Source organism: Convolutriloba macropyga, unplaced genomic scaffold (assembly GCF_964194025.1).
Source record: "Convolutriloba macropyga unplaced genomic scaffold, txConMacr16.3 SCAFFOLD_535, whole genome shotgun sequence".
Taxonomy (NCBI): domain Eukaryota; kingdom Metazoa; phylum Xenacoelomorpha; order Acoela; family Convolutidae; genus Convolutriloba; species Convolutriloba macropyga.
In genome coordinates this window covers 13,893-36,809 of record NW_027450316.1, presented here as the reverse complement: position 1 = coordinate 36,809, position 22,917 = coordinate 13,893, and the positions used below count along the sequence as shown (strand labels likewise).

Sequence of the window (22,917 nt, the reverse complement as noted above, 5' to 3'; positions counted from 1 at the left end):
CCCAATGAGCAAAAATTTCGTATTCAGGGAATTGCTCATGGCTTCGACTCTTGTGTTTTTCGTAATTTTAAATGAAATTTTGGTTTTCTTTTTGAGGTTTTACTTATTTTGTTTGCGTCTTATGTCTCAACCTCTTCTTTGACTAAAATTGAAAAAAAATCCGTAACGAGCATTAAGTGAACCTATCTAGTGCGTTGATTGGACAGCTAATAGCTGTTAAGACTTCAAAAATAGGTTTCTGAAAAAAATTTTCTGGTATTAACCAATCATAATCTTATTTTCGTGAACTGTAAGTCGCTCTCAGTAATTAAAGGACCCTCTTTCGTCCTACTGCAACCAAATTTAATATCGTGAATGGTTTTATCTTCTAACTATTGGTTAGATGGCTTTAACGTCACAAGACTTCAAACAACTTTTCTAAAATTTCTGGATATTTTCTTGTATTGGTTACTTTAGACATCTTATCACATTATCCTATTATTGATAGCTGCCATTGGCTTAAGGAAAACGTTCAATGGATCACAGATAAAATTTTTAGAGAAAAGATTAGGTTTTAAATTGCTTCAATAATTTCATCACGCACTTTTCTACTGAATTTTTTTGGGTTTTGCCTGTTCTTGTTGTTGTTTTCATTAGTCATCAGACTTACTGTGGTGTATTTTTGATTACCGTTGAATGACAAAAAACCAGTTTCTCCATCAGGGCATAATTAAGCGTATATATTGTCTTCCGTTTAAAGCTATTGAATTTAATAGCTGGTAAGACTTAAAAAAATTCGAAATTGTTTTTTGAACATTAGCCAATCTAAAACACTTTTTCTCGAACTGCTTGTCAGTTTCAGTATTGGCAGAACATTTTTCGTTTCTACTGCAACTAAAATTAGACTGTTAGCGGCTTTATCTTCTATCTACTGATTATATGGCTTCAATGCCACAAGGTTTCAAAAAAAAACTTTTTTTTCAAATTTTCGTATTAATTGTCACTTTGAAATCTTATCAAATTATCCTGATGTTGATAGCTCGCATTTCTTTAGAGAAGACATTCACTGGATCACGGATCAAATTTTCAGAGAAAACCTTATGGTTTAAGGTCTTCAACAATTGCTTCTCGCAGTTTTCCACTGATTTTTTGGTTTTTGCCTTTATTTGTTGTTGTTTTCCTGGTAAATTATTTGTTGTAATGTCTTATTGATGACTTATGGTTGGCCAATATTCTTGTTGTCCCGTCGAGTCTTTTTTAAGCTTATGTAGTGGCTTCCGTTGAGAACTATTGAGTTAAATGTGCGTTGATATTACGAGTTTTTCTTTTAAAAAAATCGTGGTTCTAATGTATTGTTCATATAAGTTGGTTTTTTGAAGTCATATTGTTGAAAAAGAAGAATTCCATTGCTGTTAAATCAACAATTGAAAACAGAAATGTTTCAGCTCGAAGCAGTCAGTTTATACCGAAAAGTCTTAAAAATTATGATATACATTTTCAAATACTTTTCAAATTTAAAATTTTCAGTTTTTGTTGTTCTTTTCTCCAACTTGTAACTTATTTTCATCATTGAGAGGTCCAATACAATTTCCTGTATTTCAAAAAAGGCACACATCTACAGAATTTATATAGATGTGGTTTTGTAGTGACTTTTCAGTAAATTCTCAAGGATTATTTCGTTAAAAGCTAATGATATTAAAGACTTTTGAAATTTCTTGGTTTAAAAAAAATTAATAATTTTTGAATTTCGCCACATTATTGGTTCTCTTTTCTAACATGTTACCAGGTCTCATTAGGACAAATTTACATCTGCTGTATAGTCAGGAAAAAGTCAATTTGTGATGTTAAGGTTATATCTGACTGCGTTTTGAAGTGGTTACTAGGTGTTTTTAAATTTAGATGTGCAGCTCTTCCCGGGAAAATTTTGTTTTTGCTTGTTTTGTTGCTTGTTTTTTTTTCTCGTAGTTTCATTAATGGCGTTGACGCTGTGATGGGAAATGGCATTATGTAATTCAATTAGTAGTTACGTTTTTGTAGCGATTTTCTTAAACTCAATCATCTATTTTTGTTATCTCTTCATTTGGTTGACAATTATGTCAAAAATTTAGATGAGCTCGGTTCGGAACATCATGTGCGAACGCACATTAGCGAGCCTCCTTGTAGATATTAGTTATGAACATATTGGATCTGATAGATATCTATTTGCGAGTTTGTGAAGCGAAATGTTGTTTCTCAATTCTAGAGAAACCAATTGGCCACTAGAGGCATTGTAAATCAAGGAAATGGAATGATGACAAAAATTGTGAGTCTAAATTGGGGGTTAGTTCAGTTGAAACTGCATTCCATTTCGAAGCAACAAGTGATATTAACAGTATCATCTCTTGAGTAAATAAGTAGATGTTTATTTAAATATTACTATATAACGAATTAAAGTTTGTAACATTTTACGAATTACAAATCAAGTGTTGTTGATTTCTGTAAAATTTTAGAGAAAAATTGATGCATTATTAGGCAAATTTTATAAAATTGATGCCGTATCAGACAATAATTTGTTTTAATAAATGTAAATTTTTATAAAAACCAAAAAAAATAAAACCATTAGCTAAAACTTATAATTTTTCACAAATAATGCATTACAATTTGACTATGATTGTCATATCAAGATCTGGATACACACCCAGGATAATTGTTGACAGATCTGTGGACACTGACACCCTGTAACTCCCAGGCATCATTCTCTACATAGTAGTCTATCACTCCACTGTCACTCGAGTTGATCAGATCCAACTCTTTCTGGGGAAAGGTCCACGAGCCTAAAAAAATGTTATTGAAAATGAACTCAAACCGAATATGTATTCTAACGTCTTGGTTTTGCCCCAATCAGGGGGTTCAATCTTGATTAAGGTTTTCTAATGGATCCCTTCTAGAAGGATCGCAGTAGTAACTGAATTCTGATATCGCTTGTGCCTCAAATATTTTAATCATTTGTCATTGGAATGTTTTGGGAATCAACAGAGGCGTATAAACAAATTGATCCCCAAAAGACCTTTGCACAATCAAAATTGAAGTAAATAGGTTTGATCGGAATAAATCTCTAGCTAAAAACGTATTTCGTAACAAGTAAGCAAAAATGGACAATGATAAATGAGACGGGCACAATATCTAAATCATAGAATATGATTGATGTTTTCTTTTGTTGAACAATGTGACATTCTAAACTTTGTTATATTTCCTGCAGTTCATGGACTAATTTTTTAATAGACTGATCAATATTTTTATGTTTATCTTTTTATTTATTACATAAAATTTTATATTTGATATGTTTTACATAGTCTTTGTTAAGTCTGGACAATTCCTGAGTCATTTCTTGAGCAAAATTTTTGTAGTTTTTCAATTTCGTTTTGTTTATAAAATATATGTGCCGAAAAAATTGAAATGCCTAGCCGTCAAAAATCTCCAACGTGGAATGGTCTTATGTGTGCAATTGAGCAGAGCGCAGAAAATCAAACTGATCAACACATTTTTGAGTAAATAACAGTCATATTCCTTCATTTTAAGAAAAATAAAAAGGAAGTCCGTTCACAGAAATTATGTGTGACAAATTAGGTTGCTAATTTCCCTTGTAGATAGCCTGGCTAATTTTAAAATTGCTTTAAAAGATCAAACCAACTTTCTGCTTTTTTTAATAATATTACGAATTACAAAGTGTTTTGAAATGGTCCGGCATATCTCTTTAACTGCGTCTTTTTCTGCGCATTATCTCTTTAACTGCGTAAACTTGGATTTTCTTGGCCAGGACTTGACTAAAACTTGACAAGTCCTAGCAAAATCTTCATAGATCACGCCAAATCGTTGCACTACAAAGAAGATGTGATGAGCATTAAATTTGTTAACACAAGATAATTTTGGAATTCAATTTCTGAAAAAATTTCAATTAATAAAAAGCTCGATTTCCGAAAAAGTATACCGTTATCCCGAGAATCGAAAATAGTAATAGGAAATAGGTATGGAGCAGCCTTTTCCTGTTGTTTTATTTGAACTTTACTTCTTTTCATGTCTACCTCAATATCGAAATAAATTATTTTAAAACAAGTGTTTACAACTTATGTTTTTTAATCCAACTTACTTTTAGTTTTGGCAGAAGTACTCCTATATCATCCTAAAGCATTTTAACTTAATCAAATCTCTCATATGTGCAGCTTCATTTGCTTCTTTGACCAAACATAAGCTTCCCCTAGCAGAGCACTTGGCAACAACTTCTCTCACCTCAAAAGATAATCATTCGAGCTCTTAAAAAAACAGTAGCTAGGAGAATCTTACTTTCAGGAGAAAAAAATTGGAAATTTTTTTATTGAGGTCATTAAAAACTGGAGACGTTCACGGATAAAAAAGCGAAGAAGAATGTGAAAATTTGTACTGGAGTGATTTTTTGTCAATGACGCTGTGTCTGATAATGCATAAAATTTTCAGATCTCTATTCCCATTGACGGTTAGTTTGTTTTTGAGGCTCGAAAATGTTAGATTTGTTGTGCAAGATTGTTCTCATGTTGGTTAAAATGTCAATGCTGCCGGAAACTTTTGTTCCTATTTAAAAATAGGTTCTACTTAATTGATACGAAACTTGACGTTTCTTTTTTACTTGACTCCAAAAAATTCAAGCCCATTAAGTAGCGAATTTCAATCATAAACTTTATTTAATTGGACAAAACGAATTAGACTCTACAAACTATAAAATTTTATGTTTTGTATAAGAAAGTGTTATAAAAAATGTTTACTGTGCAGTTCACACTACTGCATTCACTTAAAATATAGAATTCAAAAATTTTTAAACTAAAGTTTCGACAAATTAGATAGTTAAAAAGATTTTAGTTGATTTTTACACGAAAATAGATTTAAGGCCTTTATGGTTTTGACAAAATGCGTTAAGATAAATGTATTTTCCTTTAATGCAAGTTTTCGATCTATAGAAATCAATACCCAACATGATAATTGATAATGATCACTGAATATCAGAAATTCAAAAAATTTAAATAACAGCCAGATATCTTGTTTCAGAATTTTTAAATTTCAAATCTAAGACTATTGCAAAACATGCAATTTTATTAGCAAAAAGTCAAAAATTATTAAATTTTTATGTAGGTGCAGTTATATCTGGTTAGAAAAACGGGTAAAAGCAATTACCCTTTGAGAAAATGTTGGAATTCACGTAACTAAAACTCAGAAAGCATGACAATCGTAACGAAGTTTTGGGTTTGTTCCAAATCCGTCTGTAGTCACTTTTATGGAGTGCAAATTCAACTCAAAAGCTTCAGGTAAGTTTCTGGTGACTAGACAAAGTTGATCTTTATAAACAAATTACACCCTAAGGTCCTGAACATGAAATCGGCAAACCACAATCTAAATATTACCTGAATTTTACAAGGAGACGTTATATCAAAGAATAATAACCTAATATATTTTGTTCAATTTCACACTAGGGTTTTCATAATATGGAAAACTAAGCTCTGAAAAGCCAACCCAGGGCTGAAAGTTGCTGTCTTAAAACGACATAATACATTGACCTTCCGGACAAATCCTTACTTCAAGTTTAATCCTTAAAATAGCAATTTGTGACTGTTTCAAATCTAACTTGATTAACCACAAATATTCCCAAGCCCAATTTCGGACACTTTGTTTATGATCTTTATTCCCTTGTGGGTTTTCGCTTCCGGGTTATTAACGTGTCTTTCATATTTGATCGAATTCTGACACTCAAATCTCTGTAAAAACACGATAAGTCACAAAAGATATTAAAATCATTATTATTTATAGCTTTTTCTCACGAGCTTCAAAGTTCTCAAAATTCAATTATAATGACGACTTGTTAACGGTTTTCTGTAAAGATTTTTTATTCAACATTGAGTGATTTTTCAGAGCATATTTAGCCCGAATACTTCACTTGACAACCCGTTAAAATGCGTTTAAGGTTTCAGCTCACGATTTCGACCATAATGGGTGCCAAAACAAATAGTTTCAAAACGTAAACAAGCTCGTTAATGGGGGATATAATAGACCATATTTGAAGCTCAAACAACCCAACCGGAAATTTGAAGGGCTAGAAGACAAATCTGTGCTTCAGAAACGTTTGCTTCTATTTAGATTAAGGGATTGAGTTGAATCAATATTATTTCAGTTGTGAACTTTTAATGGGACAAAATGGATAAGTTTACAAATGTGCAACCAAGTCAATCACTACCGCTGATCAGTTAACTTTACACGCTGGAAAGAAACTCAAAGAGGAGGGTTGAGGGTGGGGGGGGGGGTTCGAAGTGCACTCAAAAAGAGACGGACAAGGACAATCTATTAGACGGAGCTACAGTCTAACAAAGTATAACATTTTTTGATTTTTTTTCCGTAAAATCTTGCGAAACATAAAGTTATTTCGAAAGAAAAAATATTAAAGGATCTAATAAAGTTCAAAAATTTTGAAATAATCGTGTCTTCTAGTTAAAAATTAATGATAATTTCACATTTCGTTCGTTAAAATCATTTCGAAAAAATGGATTAAGCTATGGTATAAAAATTTCCGTTCCGGTTTTGGAACAAAAATTTCTCATATTTTACTAAAAACAGTCTAAAAAGCTGGTTCGCAGCTTCGAGTTTAAAATCAAATTTGACAAATATTACAATTCGTGCAATGAACAAGGATCTAGCATTTATTATTTGAATGCTGCAAACCAAAAATCTTTTAAAAATTTTGGAGGATCAGCAGCACTTCAATGTTTTAAGCACTAGCAGTTCTTTAATTTTTAAAAAACGTTCCTTTCGATTCCTAATTACCAGGTAAAAAGTTTCCTGGATTTAATCACAATTTTTTTAAAAAATAAATTGCAGTATTTGAAAATGGTCCACCTTAGAAAACAATCTGGCACGAAAGCTGATTTTTTGCCTGTCTGACTCCATTAACTTTGGAGACAACTTCCTAGTCAATCGAAACAGTCACCAAAATATTCTAAAAAAGGCCAGGTATGAGTTCCAAAATTAATGGATATCAGATTAGCTAATCAAAATGTCTTTTATCTTTACTCCACTTATCGAATATCATTTACATTTCCTGTCAAAATAGGGATCTTTTCTGTTTGTGCCCCCCCCCTCAGTACCTTATGCTGCCCCCACATACAGAGCATACCGTCATGACATGGATGGTAAATTATTATGTTGAAATATGGCACGTGTCTAGGGGGGAGGGGCAAATAATATGCACCCACTAAACTGGAGAGAGGGGCACAAACAGAAAAGTTCCCATAATGCGTAACAACATTAAGGCAGACCCAATGTGGGCTCCTTTTACAGCCTTAAAGTATAAAAAATTAGGGCTACTTATTTCTGCGCGCGAAGTAGGCTTACCTATATCTCTCAGACTAACCGACTCGGTAAAACACTAAGTTATACTTCAATTATAACAATGAATAAAAGAGTTATCACCGGAGTCAGAGGTATACACATCGTGTAGTTACTTTTACAGACTGAATATAGTTAGTAGAGTTCTCACTATATAAAAGAGAATAGTGTCTTCTCAGTCTCTGATTGGATGAAGGTATACATCCAGTATTTCTACTGCTACAACATACTCATTTTTTCATATCGTATTAACTGTTCAAAGACGGTAAAAAATAAACGGCGTACAGAAATCGTATTTGAAGCTCTTTCGCGCTTGTATTATGATTCTAAATTGGATTTGGGTTACGGATCCGAGCAATCTACCGGCCTTTAAAGTCTCCAATTTCATACATGGTAATTGCCGGTAATGCTCAATTCTCTAGTTTGTCACTTTAATCATACCTTTGATGTGTAGTTTCAATTATCTTTAAAGGCAAATTAGGCTCACAATTTGGACAGATCATAGCCAAACGATTTTTTTGATCATATATGAAAACGATAATTAATCGGCATTTTAACATTGCAATTTTTTGGTGTCAGGACAAAATACCCAATGCCAAAATACCCAATGTGACAAAATACCCAAAATATACCCAATATTTTATTCTAACGTTGAAACTATCAGAACGATTATTTAGCATAATATTTAGTTAGTGCGTTTGGCCATGCCTCGCGGGCCATGGCCATGCCTCAGCGGCCCGTGGGACTTGATATGAAACTATCACAACCGAACATGGGATTAAACTAGCAACTTAATTGCTTGTAAATTTGCTTGTAAACTTAATTGCTTGAAAACATGCTTGTAAATTTGAGTGCTAATTTGCAATCGGATTATTGAACGAAAAGATCAAAGGGAATAAATTGGGTATAATGGCATTGGGTATTTTGGCACATTGGGTATTTTGGCATTGGGTATTTTGTCATGTAACCCAATTTTTTAAATTAAGAACTCATAGCCATATAAAAGAACTGATTCCAGACATAATTTTGGGACCACTGTTTGTCATCATTGCCTCATGGTCTCAATTTTCTGTCAATTCAAAAGAAACAGCAGCTATTCAAATTGCTCAGTTTGTTCAGCCCCGTTTGTTGCACAGGCCGAAATCTGCGTGAACAAACAAGTTTACCACAAGAACTAAAGACATAAGTGCCAAATCAAACAAAAAACTTGAGCCATATTGGCAGAACTGATTGTGTGTGTGTTAAAAAGTCAACATTGGTAATATTTGCAAATTTTAGGTTTCAAAGGAAATCTGTTTGCTTTGGAATGCTTGAAACCTGCCTACGAAACAAAAAGGCGTATGTTTTCAAGAAAAAACGCGACTGTAAATGCCAAAGTTCTTCTTCGGTTTCTGTTTTCAGACACCGAAAAACCTCAAATAAATTACGTATTTTAGTCGGCCAGAAATAGGCGGAAATTAACGTTGCAGAGCTCTAGAAGAAACTAGAAATGATTCTCAGATAGTAGAGACCATAGCACTCATAAATCTGCTGCTATTTATTGAGAAAAAGAAATTAATTTGGCTGAAAACGTTCGGCTTCTTCTTTGGTCTAATAGAAAAAAAATGGAAAAAAAATTTAATGCTTCTAAGAAAAACACCCTAGACGATTTGCCAAAGCGATTTTGAGAACATCTCAGAGGACTGTTAGGATTGAAACTGAGTTTCAATGGTTTTACGAACCAAAACGAACGACCAATCGGACAAAACTAATGCGACACCTGTAACTGACCAATTAGAATGAGAGGTCTTTTATTGATGGTTACATGACAATAAACCCAATGCCATAATACCCAATGCAATTATATCTTATTTATTCCCTTTAATCTTTTCGTTCAATAATCCGACTAGAAGTAGTCACTTAGTATTTCACGTCTGTTTAATCTCACTATATAATTATTATGCTAAATAATCGTTCTGGCAAATTCAAATTTGCAATAAAATTTTGGTTTTATTTTGGATATCTTGTCACATTGGATATGTTGTTATTGGGTATTTTGTCCTGACATCTTTCAACTGAAATTGATCTATTAGAATCAGAGTTCACTGTAACAAAATTGCCAATTAGAATTACAGTTCATCGTAAAAAACTGACCTATTAGATTCAGAGTTCACTGTACCAACCTGACTAATTAGAATTATATTTCATTGTAGAAAAGTGACATATTAGAATCAGAGTTCACTGTACCAAACTGACCAATTGGAAATATAGTTCATTGTAGAAAGTGACATAATATAATCAGAGTTCACTGTACCAAACTGACCAATTGGAATTCTAGTTCATTGTGGAAAGTGACGTATTATAATCAGAGTTCACTTTACCAAACTGACCAATTGGAATTTTAGTTCATTGTGAAAGTGACCTATTATAGTCAGAGTTCACTGTACCAAACTGACAAATTGGTATTATAGTTCATTGTAGAAAGTGACCTATTATAATCAGAGTTCACTGTACCAAACTGACCAATTGGAATTATAGTTCATTGTAGAAAGTGACCTATTATAATCGGAGTTCACTGTACCAAACTGACCAATTAGAATTATATTTCAGTGTAGAAAACTGACCTATTATAATCAGAGTTCAGTGTATAAAACTGACCAATGAGAAGTATATTTCAGTGTAGAAAACTGACCTATTATAATCAGAGTTCAGTGTATAAAACTGACCAATGAGAAGTATAATTCAGTGTAGAAAAGTGAACTATTAGAATCAGAGTTCACTATACCAAACTGACTAATTTGAATTAAATTTCAGTGTAGAAAACTGACCTATTATAATCAGAGTTCACTATACCAAACTGACCAATTAGAATTATATTTCAGTGTAGGAAACTGACTTATTATAATCTGAGTTTAGTGTATAAAACTGACCAATGAGAACTATATTTCAGTGTAGAAAACTGACCGATTATAATCAGAGTTCAGTGTATAAAACTGATCAATGAGAAGTAATTTTCAGTGTAGAAAGTGACCTATTGAAATCAGAGTTCACTGTACCAAACTGACCAATTAGAATTATATTTCGGTGTAGAAAACTGACCTATTATAATCAGAGTTAGGCGTATAAAACTGACCAATGAGAAGTATATTTCAGTGTAGAAAGTGACCTATTAGAATCAGAGTTCACTGTACCAAACTGACCAATTAGAATTATATTTCGGTGTAGAAAACTGACCTATTATAATCAGAGTTCAGTGTATAAAACTGACCAATGAGATTTATAATTTACTGAAGAAAACTGACCTATTATAATCAGAGTTAGGCGTATAAAACTGACCAATGAGAAGTATATTTCAGTGTAGAAAGTGACCTATTAGAATCAGAGTTCACTGTACCAAACTGACTAATTAGAATTATGTTTCAGTGTAGAAAACTGACCTATTATAATCAGAGTTTACTGTACCAAACTGACCAATTGGAATTATAGTTCAGTGTAAAAACTGACCAATGAGAATTTGGCAAAACTGGTGGTCGTAAGGGAAGAATTTGACATTTATGTGACAGCTTGTCTCCAACACCAGAGCACTGTCCCACATTATGTCCCCATTGTGCTGCAATTTGATCTTGATCTCGGGCTCCTGCACCTGGATACTAAAACAAACAAACTAATAAATAAACAAATTTTATGTACTCTGATTATCACAAAGTGACTTCAATTAGTATAGCAAAAGCACAGGCCTGCTTGCGTTCAAATTTTGTTGGATTATGGGCTTTTGAGAGACCGTTGATAGAAGTTCCAATTTAGATAACAAAATACGGCTATAGTTGTCTGTTTGATTTTTACACCTGCTACAGAACTAAATTATGAAAAGAAAAAACAGATTCAGGCAATTTTTTAACTGTCTATACTAAGATCAGCTAAATGTAAGGATACTTCAATGTGTCTTTCAGATTAAATTCAATGCTCTAATTTTAATATAAAGAAACTATGCTTTGTGGATAGTTCAACTCTTCATTTTTTGAGTTTCTTTTGAACCATTGAATTCAGAGACCCAAAAATAAAAAAACTTCTTTAAATTTTCCGCGAAGAACACAGAAAGAACTACAAGTCTGAAAAATCATCCCTCCACGGAGTTATCTGCAATTCAGTATAAAAAACTGTAAAGTCAGTGCTGTTTTTCTATTCTGCCATATTATGATCATCTCAAATTATGGACACTTCGGAGTGGTTTTCAGCGTTTCAGCGTAAAATCAAAGCTCTGATGTTACTCTGGTCAGAAATTACTCTGTACATAGTTTCACTTTCTCGAGGATTTCAATCCCACTGAAAAATATCTTCCATAAACTGGTTACAGGCTAATTTTGTGTTCACTATGAAGATGGACTGTTATATTTTCCGTCAAATTTAAAATTATCTGTAGAAAAAGTTTCCTTCTAAATATGGAGTCCGTAGTATGTATTCCTTTCCAGAAAATCTGTTTCATTGCCTACAAACAATTGATAATCAAAATTGTTGTAAATGCGTCATAACGACTAGGAGGTAAACCCAAATTGTCACGGGCAAATCGGCCCGATCTGATCATCTCTTGTTCGTCTTTCTTAAGTTAATACATTGAAAATGTAACAATATTGCGATAAAAAGATACTTTATCAAATTTGAGCAAAACTGAAGAAAAATGCGCAACCAGTGTTTGCAAAATTGTTGAATTTTTAAATGCTAAAATGAAAGACAATCTTTGTATCAAAAAGTTCAATTGCTATTTGAATTTTTCTGGCACGACTTAGTTATCTTTTTTGTACTGAGTGTAACTCTATTCCGGATTGAATGCAAATATAATCCACGTTCAATGCATCTGTTTTCAACAACTGCTCCTAAATTAATGCTTAAAGGTAGTTTAAAGCTTAGCAACGTACGATACAGGGATGAGATAAATTTTTGAGTTGATTCAATTTTGTTTGGATCTATTCAACGTGCCTGTTGTGAGGTGTCTATCAAAAGTTGTGCAAGGAAAATGGTCTATTAACAGGTCCATATTGGCAGATGTCTATTGACAGCTTTTGTCACAATTAGATTTACTGATTTGTTAAACAATATCGATTGAAATGAAATGTTAATGTAAAAAACACCCGTTAGTTGATAAAGGGCAGTTGAAGAGTTGAAAAAATTGTTCTTTTTTTTCTGGAAAACCCATCCGTCCATCTTAAGCGATTATTGACGCGTTGACAATCTGCTGTATACCTTAATGAGCAAAATCTTTGAAATGCTGAGATGATGAAACAATTTCTACAGACAATTGAGCTGATTTACAAAAGTGAAGTGTTTTTGTTCGGAATCCATAATCAAATTAAAACATCGCTTTTTAAAGTGGCCAAAAAGCTCATGAAAATGTGAAAGTCCAAAGTGACATGTCCAATTGATGATTACATTTGCTGATTTCGATTTAAAATCACTCCAATTGAAATAAACAAACTTTCGTTTTTTAGATGAAAATTTTACTCAAAGGATAGATTTATTGATGAAATGGCTGAATATACCAAAGTGCGCTTTTTTGTAGCAGAAAGCATATCTGCTGCAAAGAAATCTTCGAAATAGCACCAACCTAAAATGGGGACTTCTTGGGGATCTCCATGGGTTTAATGCTCATCCTAAATGATTGGAAAAACCCTAGGCCGTGTCATCCTAAAACCGCTTTTACATCCTTAAATAAAAAAGCTTCGAACTGTTTTTTATGCTCAAAAGCGTGCATTAAATTAGGTACATTTGAGGACTACAGATATCTTAACTGTGGATTATAGATCCATTCAGTCAAAAGACATATACCTATACTTTGTTGTAAAATATTGCAGTACTTCTCACTTAATTTCCAAGTTTAAAGTATCTCAGTTCCGCTGAAACCGTGGAGCCACTTTTACGCAAAATAGATGCTATCTTGTTAATCAACAGTTAATAGCTGTGCATATGTGATGCTTTTCTTGTCAAGTGAAAACCAAAGTTTCATGAGTTGAGTAAATAAACATTAGACAGACTCTTAAAGTTAAGCTTTTATACAACTGTTTTAAACTCCCAAGGAAAACATTGACTCTGAAGTCGGTTGTACGAACTAGTTTGTCTTTATTAGTAATAAATTTTTAACGACGTTAATTTACACTATTCATATTGCGATTCATCTTAGACCTGTTGTTTTCGGGAATTTTTTTTTGTTGCAACTCGTAATTGGCTTTGTCGTCATTCACTACAAGCTAGCTTAGATTTTAATCCAGCTGTGTATGTTGTAGTCAAACTATTTTTAGCTAGAGAAGATATTAAGTCGCTCCAAAAACGATAAAATGGTACAAAGACGGCTAAACTGTAAGCAAAAACTGATTTGACACTGGTTATAATTAAAAATTTACATATCAACAAAACTTCAACAGCGAATAAAGTGTAAAAATAAGCAATCGGAGTATAATAAATTTCTTATTTAGTTCAATTTAGATAAAAACGTTGTTGAAAAATACCCCTTCTCTAAAAATCAACTTGAGAAATTTCATAACTTGAGAAATTTCACAAAAAGTTGACTCCTTATAAGCACAAATGCACTAAGATTTTCAGTTTTTCAGACATGAAACACAGGTTTCAAGTGAGAAATGATAGTTCTAATCTATGCTTTCTTAGTTGAAAACTTTGTGTCTTGACCCGTAGAACAATTAGTCTTCACTTCTTGATGTTGGCCATGTGTTGAAAACAATTATCTTTTTTTTTCCTGATACTCGATTTTTCCCTTCTCGATAAAAGTTTTGGACTTATAATGACCATGAACTTCGTTGGATCAAAAATGCAGTTGAATACTTTGTTGATAAAGATCCTTCTCAGAATATCAACACGAGCACTTTCGCAAAGCATGGTAACGAGAAACCAAAAAAGATTTTTTTGTTTTCCATTAAATACCGGATCTGGATTATCACACATGGAAGCAAAAGTAAATCAAATATCCTTTTAATAGGTGAAAAAACCATGTACCAGAGAAAACGTGGACTCCAATTAAGCACAATTGAAATGAGAATTTCAGTTTTATTCAGATATGAAACACTCAGGGGGTTCTAATCTAGATTCAAGTGAGAAAAGACAGTCCCAAACTGTCATTTCTTACTTGCAAGCTGAGTGTCCTGTGTTAGACCAACTGGCCTTAAGCTCCCGATTATGGGCATCTGTGAACAACAATTCGCTCATTCGTTTTTGTTCCTTGAGATTTCAGTTCTCTATTCAAGTGTAAACCTCTTAACAGAAAAGCATTGTAGCGCTTGATAGAACAATTTTTCAGTCCAATTTCTTAGACTAGGACTAACAGTTAACATATTAGACGAACGCCTTCATGTACTTTGTCCTTTGAAGTTTGCTCATTTCGTTCAAATTCTTTGTTTTTTTTTCCCTAAACATTTTACCCTCTCCCATTGTCTGCTCTTTTCTCTGTTCGATCAACCTACTTATCATGAATAAAGATGTTCAATTAGGTTTTCATTAACAGCTGACTTTGTTCGGTCAAAAGTTATTTAGTTTTCACAGTGGTTAAGGCGTTCCAATATTTATAAACAATTAACGTGAACAGATGGGCAAAAATAAACAGGATTACTTGTCTGGTTAAAAATTGCAAATAAAAAAGGTTTGTAAAAAGTTATCGGTCCAGTTCATAACTTTGTCATTTTCTTTTGCTTTTCAGTGTTTTTTTTCTCAATGCAGATGCGAAGAAATCTTAAAGCTATGAATGGGTTAATAAAACATTGAGCATAAATTAACAAATTTATCGAATCTATTTTAGTGCAACCTTTCGTTAGATTTCCTTAATCTCTCTCAGTCTAGACTATAAGACACTAACTACGGATAAGCCTTATAACTTTCTAATTGATTTTCAATTCCCCCTCCCTCCCTCCCTCCACGCCACCCTCTAAATGAATCACGCTCAAAATTTCCTTCAATCGAGGTCAATTTGAATGACTTTTCTGAACTCGGAAGCTATAAAAGAGTAGATATTTCAGTCTTATAGCGATCGGGGCTATTAATATCGCAACGCATTTTAGGCCATTTTTTACTAAAGTAAGGTCAAATTTTTAGTTAAGTAATTTAATGATTTTATAATTTTACATAATGTTATATTCTTAACTTTACGTTGCCTCTTTTACCATTTGCTTTTTATACTTATGTGCATCAGAGGAAATTAACAATGTTCTTTTTTTTATATCGTATTCGGTCTATTGATTTATTATAGTTGTTCTATAATTATTGTATGTAAACTAGTGGGTAATGGGGGTTGTGCGCCATATGGTACTATGTTTATGGCATCTTCAAAATTTTTCCGCAATAATGACTCCAAGCAAATACTCCGAGCTAATAGCCGTTCAGTTTTTCAAAGGGCAAACAAATAAAGAAATCACTGTTCTAGTATTTGCATGGAATGCAACAAAACATCATCACCTTAAAACTTTCCGATTCTGAAAATAATTTGAAATCTACCTCGGAAACTGTTTTCGTATGGTATCTAAGCTATGGCCGCAATTTTGTAATCTAGCTAAGTATTACAAAATTGCCGGAATGGTCTACACAACCAGTTCAAAGCTTGGCCAGTTTCAAAATGGGTGTATATAAAGCCGGCATTTCTTCTTCAGTTAAATTTGCAATTTTTGTTTTGTAGAGAAAAAGAGAGAATCATCATTTTGTTGCAAACTGAAGAAATGGTAGTTCCTCCAAAAAAGAGAAAGAGGAAAGTCAAAATAATTGCAAAAAATACTCATTTAAATATAAAACTTGAACTTTATTCATTTTAAAAAAGGAGAACACATGGACAAAATTTCTTAAAAACTAAGTTATGGAAAGTTATGAAGAAAGCTCATTTTTTTCTTTTCGATAATCTCCATCTCTTCTTCGAAGTTCATGCTATCCGTTTGCGCAGTCTTTTGGGTTTTAACAGAAAAACAGAACAAAATAGAACACCGGAATCGCAAATTTAGACAGACAATAAAAATTTATTTAAAAAAAAAGAGATTTCGAATCGCACAATTAACCAACATAACTTTCGATTATCTAACATAACTTTCAATATCCCCCTCAAATCCTGGGAGAGTATTCAAGGGGGATATGAAAGATATCTTCCTTATGAAAGATTTAGAAAACCACATAAAAATTTGCGAAATTGTTATCACTGTGTCAGGAATTTTTTTGTCCGTCTGCTTTGTTGATATATGCTTCCCATAAAACTTCCTACTATTTGGTTGTATTTGGATGTTAGGAATGTTAAGCAGTCTGATGATTTCAGCCTACAGAAAATTTTTTATTTAACGGCGGTCAACAATTTCTGAACTAACACTACTGGTTTTTTTCTATTTTCGGCTATAAATAACCAAAATCGGACAAAAATTCGGTAACAAAAACAAACAAACAAACATTGTTTTGTGTTACTTGTAATGTTTAACAGTCTTCTTTGTTGTCGGTTACTTTTCCTTATTTAGGAAACAGGCAGGGGCAGTCAGTTTCTGTTTAATGAGTTACAAGATCCTATCCATATCCGACCACCTGTCACACACAACTGCTTTCTAGTGCACACTTCAACTGTTTCTATTACCCCCTGAGGTTAAATAACCCAAGAACAGTTTTACTGCTAAAGTAACCATAACTTAACCTCCAACTTCTCAAAGTGACTCTTCATTTCGATTTTAAGTGCTTGAAAAAGATACAAAATTAGTTTGAGAAAGTGGTCATTTTTGGTTATGAAAAGTAAGTTCAAAAATCTGAATGAACATGGCTGACTGACCAGCATAAAATATATATTCTATAATGCACAAAAATTATACTATATGCGATGATTATAGGTTTCATATTTGCTTTTTTGTACTCTAAATTTATTCAGAATTTGATAAATGTTTAAACTAGACAAAATGCAATATCTCTTCAACTGAAAAAACTTTCAAAACACTTCTCCAGTCTAATTTTGTCAGAAATCTTGCTAAGGATTTGCTAAAAACTACAAAAAAAACCTGACGAGAACCGCCCTTTTAATTTTGACCATGCTTTCGAATTGGAATTAAAGCTTTTGTATATTGCATATTCCTATTACAGGGTTACCGATAAGACAACGATTAAGACTCAGCTGATAAAAGTGCATAAAACATATTGCCTTCTCGACATAAAAAGTAAAAAAAAAATAGTTTGGGTGCGTACTGATTTCATTTTCGTTTTAGTCAGTGATCTACCTTTTAAATCTGAAAACTGCAACAAAAAGCCAAGAGAAGAGTTCAAAGTGGGTTTTGCGAAAACATCTGAAGTGATTCGAAAGACGGTCTAAAATTTCATCAAGAAAACAAATGCTTAGCATCAAAATAAACGAGTTATTTATATTGTCACGTAGCCATATTGATGAGAGACTTTCGGAATCAAAATCCAATAAGAATCCACAAGTTGGTAACAAACCTAACAAATCAAAAAAACTTTGCATATGATAGAAAAAACATGTGGATAAGAAAATGAATTTTCCTTTTTCCAAACCTTTATGTTCACACGTAATCGGAAATTTAGCCTAAATAGATGTCGAAGATTGCCTAACGAATGGCTGAACATCATTAAAATCGTTTAATTGGCAGTTTTTTAATCGAAGTTTTGCTGTATATAATTTTAGGTTTTCGGAAAGTCACTTGTAGGGAAACCAAGCAATGCGGAAAAAAATAAATTGACGCTTCACTACTGGTGTTTTGATATTCTTACAGCAAAAATAACTTTAACAATTTTTATTCCGGAAGCTGTTTCGTGGAAATTGGTTATATCAAAATCTATCAAATAATCAGACGAATGCTGAAATTTGAGTTGTAAAAAAATTTCATATTGACTAAAAATAAGCCGATAGTGACAGACAGTGTTCTCTAAAATCAAAGGCCCCTTTGTTCACAATTGCACGATTGAGCATCATGTTTTCGCTTTATAAGTTGAAGTTTTTAAGTCGGTATCTATTCATAAAATCAGACTATACATAGTTTTCATTCTGTTAATCTCGAAATTTTAGCTTTGTCAAAAATTAAAGTAAAAATGAACGCTACATGTTCTCAATTTAATTTTCCCATAGAAAGTGTGACAAAAATAGATCAATTTTTCTCATTGTCTTCTTGGAGTAAAAAGAAAAAAGGACTTAAATATTCGGAGAATTTCCGACAAATCTTCATTATTTTTTAAGGATAAAAAATATATTGGGTTTTTTGGAACTGTTTTGACATTTTGGATGATCTGCATACGCTCAACCTAAAATTCGCATAGAGTTTCAAATTACAATGAGCTGTTTCCAATAAATCCCAATTTGATGTCGGTGTCCTTAGAAAGAACTGCTGAGAAAATCAGTTCAAAAAGCAAGTAACACGTTTTCGACCTGGTTTTTTTAAAGTGCATCAGATAAAAATAAATACGTGAGCTGTTTTGATCATGTTCTTATCGCTCGAAAAACATTTTCAGTTGCCTGAAATTTTTCAACAGTTGGGAGATATTAATCATATATATGGGGATATTGCATTTGTTTTTTTAAATTTAAATGAGACTATTTTTGCAAAAAAACTCATTGATTTAAGTGACAATTGTCCTGGAATGCTAGAATGCTTTCTGTGGTTTCTTAAATTATGAACAAAAACATTTTTTTTTTCTTTTTCTTTTCTTGCTATTTCTTTTTGAATGAAAAATATTCACCATGTTTAAATTAAAACTTCCCTCAATTTTTTTTTCTAGAAAATATTTACAATCATTTTATCCAAGTTTTAATAAAAACACTCGGCATTTGGTTGTCAGCAACGTCTTTAACTGCAAGTGTGAATCTTTCCGAGTTCTAAATTAGAAAAATAACTCAGAAAACAACAAGAAGTTTTTCTATATGGCTCTGATAACGTAATGAGATATGAAATTTTGTTTGAATTTTTTTTACAATAATATTTTCAGTAAAGAACGAGTTTATTCTTAAATAGCTCATAGAATTGTTCAAAAAGACTAAAATTGGACCTAAGACTATCAATTCGACAAAATTTGTTGAAGAGAAAATGGTTGAAACCATAAGCCTGTTAAACTGATTAACAACAAGGAGGCTCGTTAATGTGCGTTTGCATATGATTTTCCGACCTGCGCTCATCTATATTTTGGACTTAACTGTCTTTTGACTTACATTTACGACAAAGATAATCAAAAATAGATGTTTGAGATTTACAAAATCGTTACACAACCAAGATGATAATTGAATTAAATAATGCCATGCCTCATTACAACGAGCTCTGCCATTAAAAAGTCTACGAGAGAAAAAAACAACAACATTAACAACAAAAGGCAACAACAACATAATTTCTCGGCAAAAACTCAAAATCTTAATTTTAAGGCTTTTAGTAACAACGTCAAATTACCATCAGACAAAATCCTAATTACAAAAATTTATTTTTCCTAACTACACATCAGATGGGACTAATGACAATAGGTAGAAAATTGACAAAAAAGAGGAAATAATGAGGTGAAACTCAAATATCAATCAATGTCTTTTCAACCAAATAATTTCAAAAGTCTTAAAAATAATTAGCTTTTAATTAGCTTTTAAATAAATTTACAAAAAAGTTGTGATAAAACCAATAGCACTTGCTCTAGTTAGACTTAGTCATAAAATGGATTAAAGATGAAAAAAAAAACTCAAAATATTACAAGCAAAAAATTACAAATATTCCAAAAAAACAAATTAGTGAAGCCATTAAAATCATTAGCTAATATCTGAATATAGAGTGTTTTTATTTCAAATTCCATATACCAATTCAGGTAACATTATACTGGATGAATCAACAGGTTCATTTGGGCTACATTTTAAAACTATTGGGATCTGCTATTACGCGATTGTGCTAAAGGAAGAGAAAAAGAGACAAAAACACAGAACTCAAATAATTTTTTTTTACAAAAAACGCATATTGAATAACAAACAAATCATTAGTTACTTCATAAAATAAGTAAACATGCTAATTTTTTAATACACGGAATTGTATGGGACCTCTCAATGATGAGATTAAGTTACAAATTGACGAAAAGAACTACAAAAACGGAAAAAAGTGAAAACCCCATAAAAATCTTAAAAATTTATAATACCATAAATTTTAAGACTATTCGCAGTAAACTGACTGCTTCTGGTAACATAATAAATTCAATCTTCATATACAGGCTAATGGGACCGGTCAGCTTTTCATTGCTTCCTAAAGAATGAAAGAAAGCAAAAAACAGCAAATTAAAAAAAAATGAGCGAGAATTGTGTCGAAACCATCAAAAATGATTTTTTCGGCTGGAATTTTTGTACTTGCAAATAATATTTTAACAGCATTGAAATCATTTTTTTGTATTAGTTTGACTCCAAAAGGTCAACAATCATGAAAAATTCCCTTAAAACCACGAATTGTTTGAGAAAACTCGTAGTGTTAACGTCATTAAAGTCAATAGCCTCAACAGAAACTGATAAATACGCTAAATTATGCTTCATCTCTAAGCCAATGCAATCATCAATATTAGGATAATATGTTAAGATTTCAAAAACAAACAGAATTACGAAAAAAATTATCCAAAAATTTAAAAAAATTAAAACTTGTGCATCGAAGTCATAACACCAATAGTTAGAAGATAAAGCAGCTAAATAGATTGATTTTGGTTGATTCAGCAAAAAAGGGTCCGATCATTGCTAAGACTGACTTGCAGTTCAAAAAAACAGGTTTAAGATTGGTTAATTTTCAAAAAAAAATTCGAAAAATTATTTCAAAACTCTTAACAGCCATTAAAGTCAATAGCTTTCAACAGAAGTCACTAAATACGCTCAATTGGAGCGTATGCCTCGATTTGAAGATAGTGATATTTTTCATGCATAGCTAATCAATAAGACGTCACAATAAGTCTTATGACTATTGAAACAACAACAAAGTTATCAACAACCAAAAACAAAAAATTCAGTAGAAAAATTCGAGAACAAAGTCTCGAAGCCATTTAACCCAAAGGTTCTTCTGAAAACCCTATCCATCATCCAGTGAACATCCTCTCTAAGCCAATGGGACATATTTAGATCCTGAAAAATTGTTTGCTAAAAATGAGACAGTTCCAATGTAAATGGCATTATTTCTGGCAGCATTTAGCCAGTTTATGTTGAACACAGCTTTTTGATTTGGAAATCAATTTGTCTATTAATGATCATTGGTTAAGAGACACTAGCTTGTTTCTTCTTAAAAGTTGTGTCATTTAAGAAATCTGCTACGAACTTGACAAGTGACTAGGCCAACCAATTGGCCATGTGAAAATTGGGCTCATTTAACAAACTAATCGCTTCTGTGGCAGGTATCATGTGAGGAAATCTTAAAACAATTTAGGGAAACAACTATTAAATTTTATTCCCGACCATATCCAATTATAGGATTTCAAAGAGTAGCAATACATTCTATGACGATACATTTACAAGTCGGTCTTTCTAAGGGTTAGATTGGTTAATAAATGTCAAATAATTCACCCCAGGTTTAGAGTGTATCGAAACAAGGCATTGAATCGCAGACAAAATACACAATTTCATAACACCTTCAAAAGTACTTTTAATTCAATTGAAAATGTATTCTGTTCAAACCCGAAACAAATTATTTTTATTTTTGCGACATTTCTTCATATGAACAGAATGAGGAGTGATAGTGAATGAAAATTATTTCCACGTGAAATTTGAAGTGACTTTAAGAGCTCTTAAGGTTATATACACATGAAAACTTAAATTGATATCATGAACGAAAATTCCGCTTAATTAATTAAATGTGAATTAAATTTGTTTCAATTGGCCTAAAAATCGGGTCGGGTACACAATAAACTTGATAGATCTGACTATAAAAAATCGACAGTTTGAAATTTTTGGGGCTCATTTTTTCAAAAAAAATCTTATTGAAGTCTTTATCATTTACAACCGACTTTGGTCAATATTGTTTTGTTAATTTCCTATTTCGGCAAAGATGGAACCAATTTATCAATGAAGCTCCAGCATTTGTTCTGAGCTCTAGATAATATAAGTAGCAATATTTTATCATATTTTGGACTTATAGCCTTAAGATACAAAAACTTCAAAAAGTTTAGCATTATTGTGTTAAGTATACAGAAAGTGTTTCAAAGTTATACTGTTAAGAGAAGATAGCAAGCGGGATAGAAGTTATATAAACAATTGTTTGAAGCTGTAATCTGAGATATAAATTTGTTGTTTGTGACATGCAGCTAACAAGATTGTCTAGACAGTTCTTATGTTACAAGATTATAATATCCCAATAAAGCAGATAAATAACAAACCACACACATTAAGAGGTGGTTTCAGTTTGAAAGGTATCATATTCAAATATGGAAGTTATTATAGATTGATTAGCTGATAAAAAGTAGTTTAATCTAAGAGTTGAAACTCAAATTCAAAGAGCAAGCAATGAAAAGTTCAGCTGCAGGTCAAATTTAGTTAAAATAAAGTTAAGTTGGTTCACTTAATCAACAAGCTCGGTTTTGATATACCTAAAACCAGGCGAATTGGCAATGAATGTGCATTTGCACGTTATGGTCCAAACCGTC

At 32.1% G+C, this 22,917-nt stretch overlaps 1 protein-coding gene across 1 annotated transcript in view; it reads right to left on the bottom strand.

The window, feature by feature from the left end:
• LOC142355788 (neuronal acetylcholine receptor subunit alpha-10-like) overlaps window positions 1-22,917 on the bottom strand; it is a gene marked incomplete at its 5' end in the record, with an annotated part of 38,045 nt that overhangs the window by 7,034 nt on the left and 8,094 nt on the right. The window contains 2 exons of the mRNA XM_075407847.1: window positions 2,657-2,792; window positions 10,843-10,988. Of these exons, the coding sequence (XP_075263962.1) occupies window positions 2,657-2,792; window positions 10,843-10,988 (282 nt within the window). The remainder of the gene's footprint in view (window positions 1-2,656; window positions 2,793-10,842; window positions 10,989-22,917) is intronic.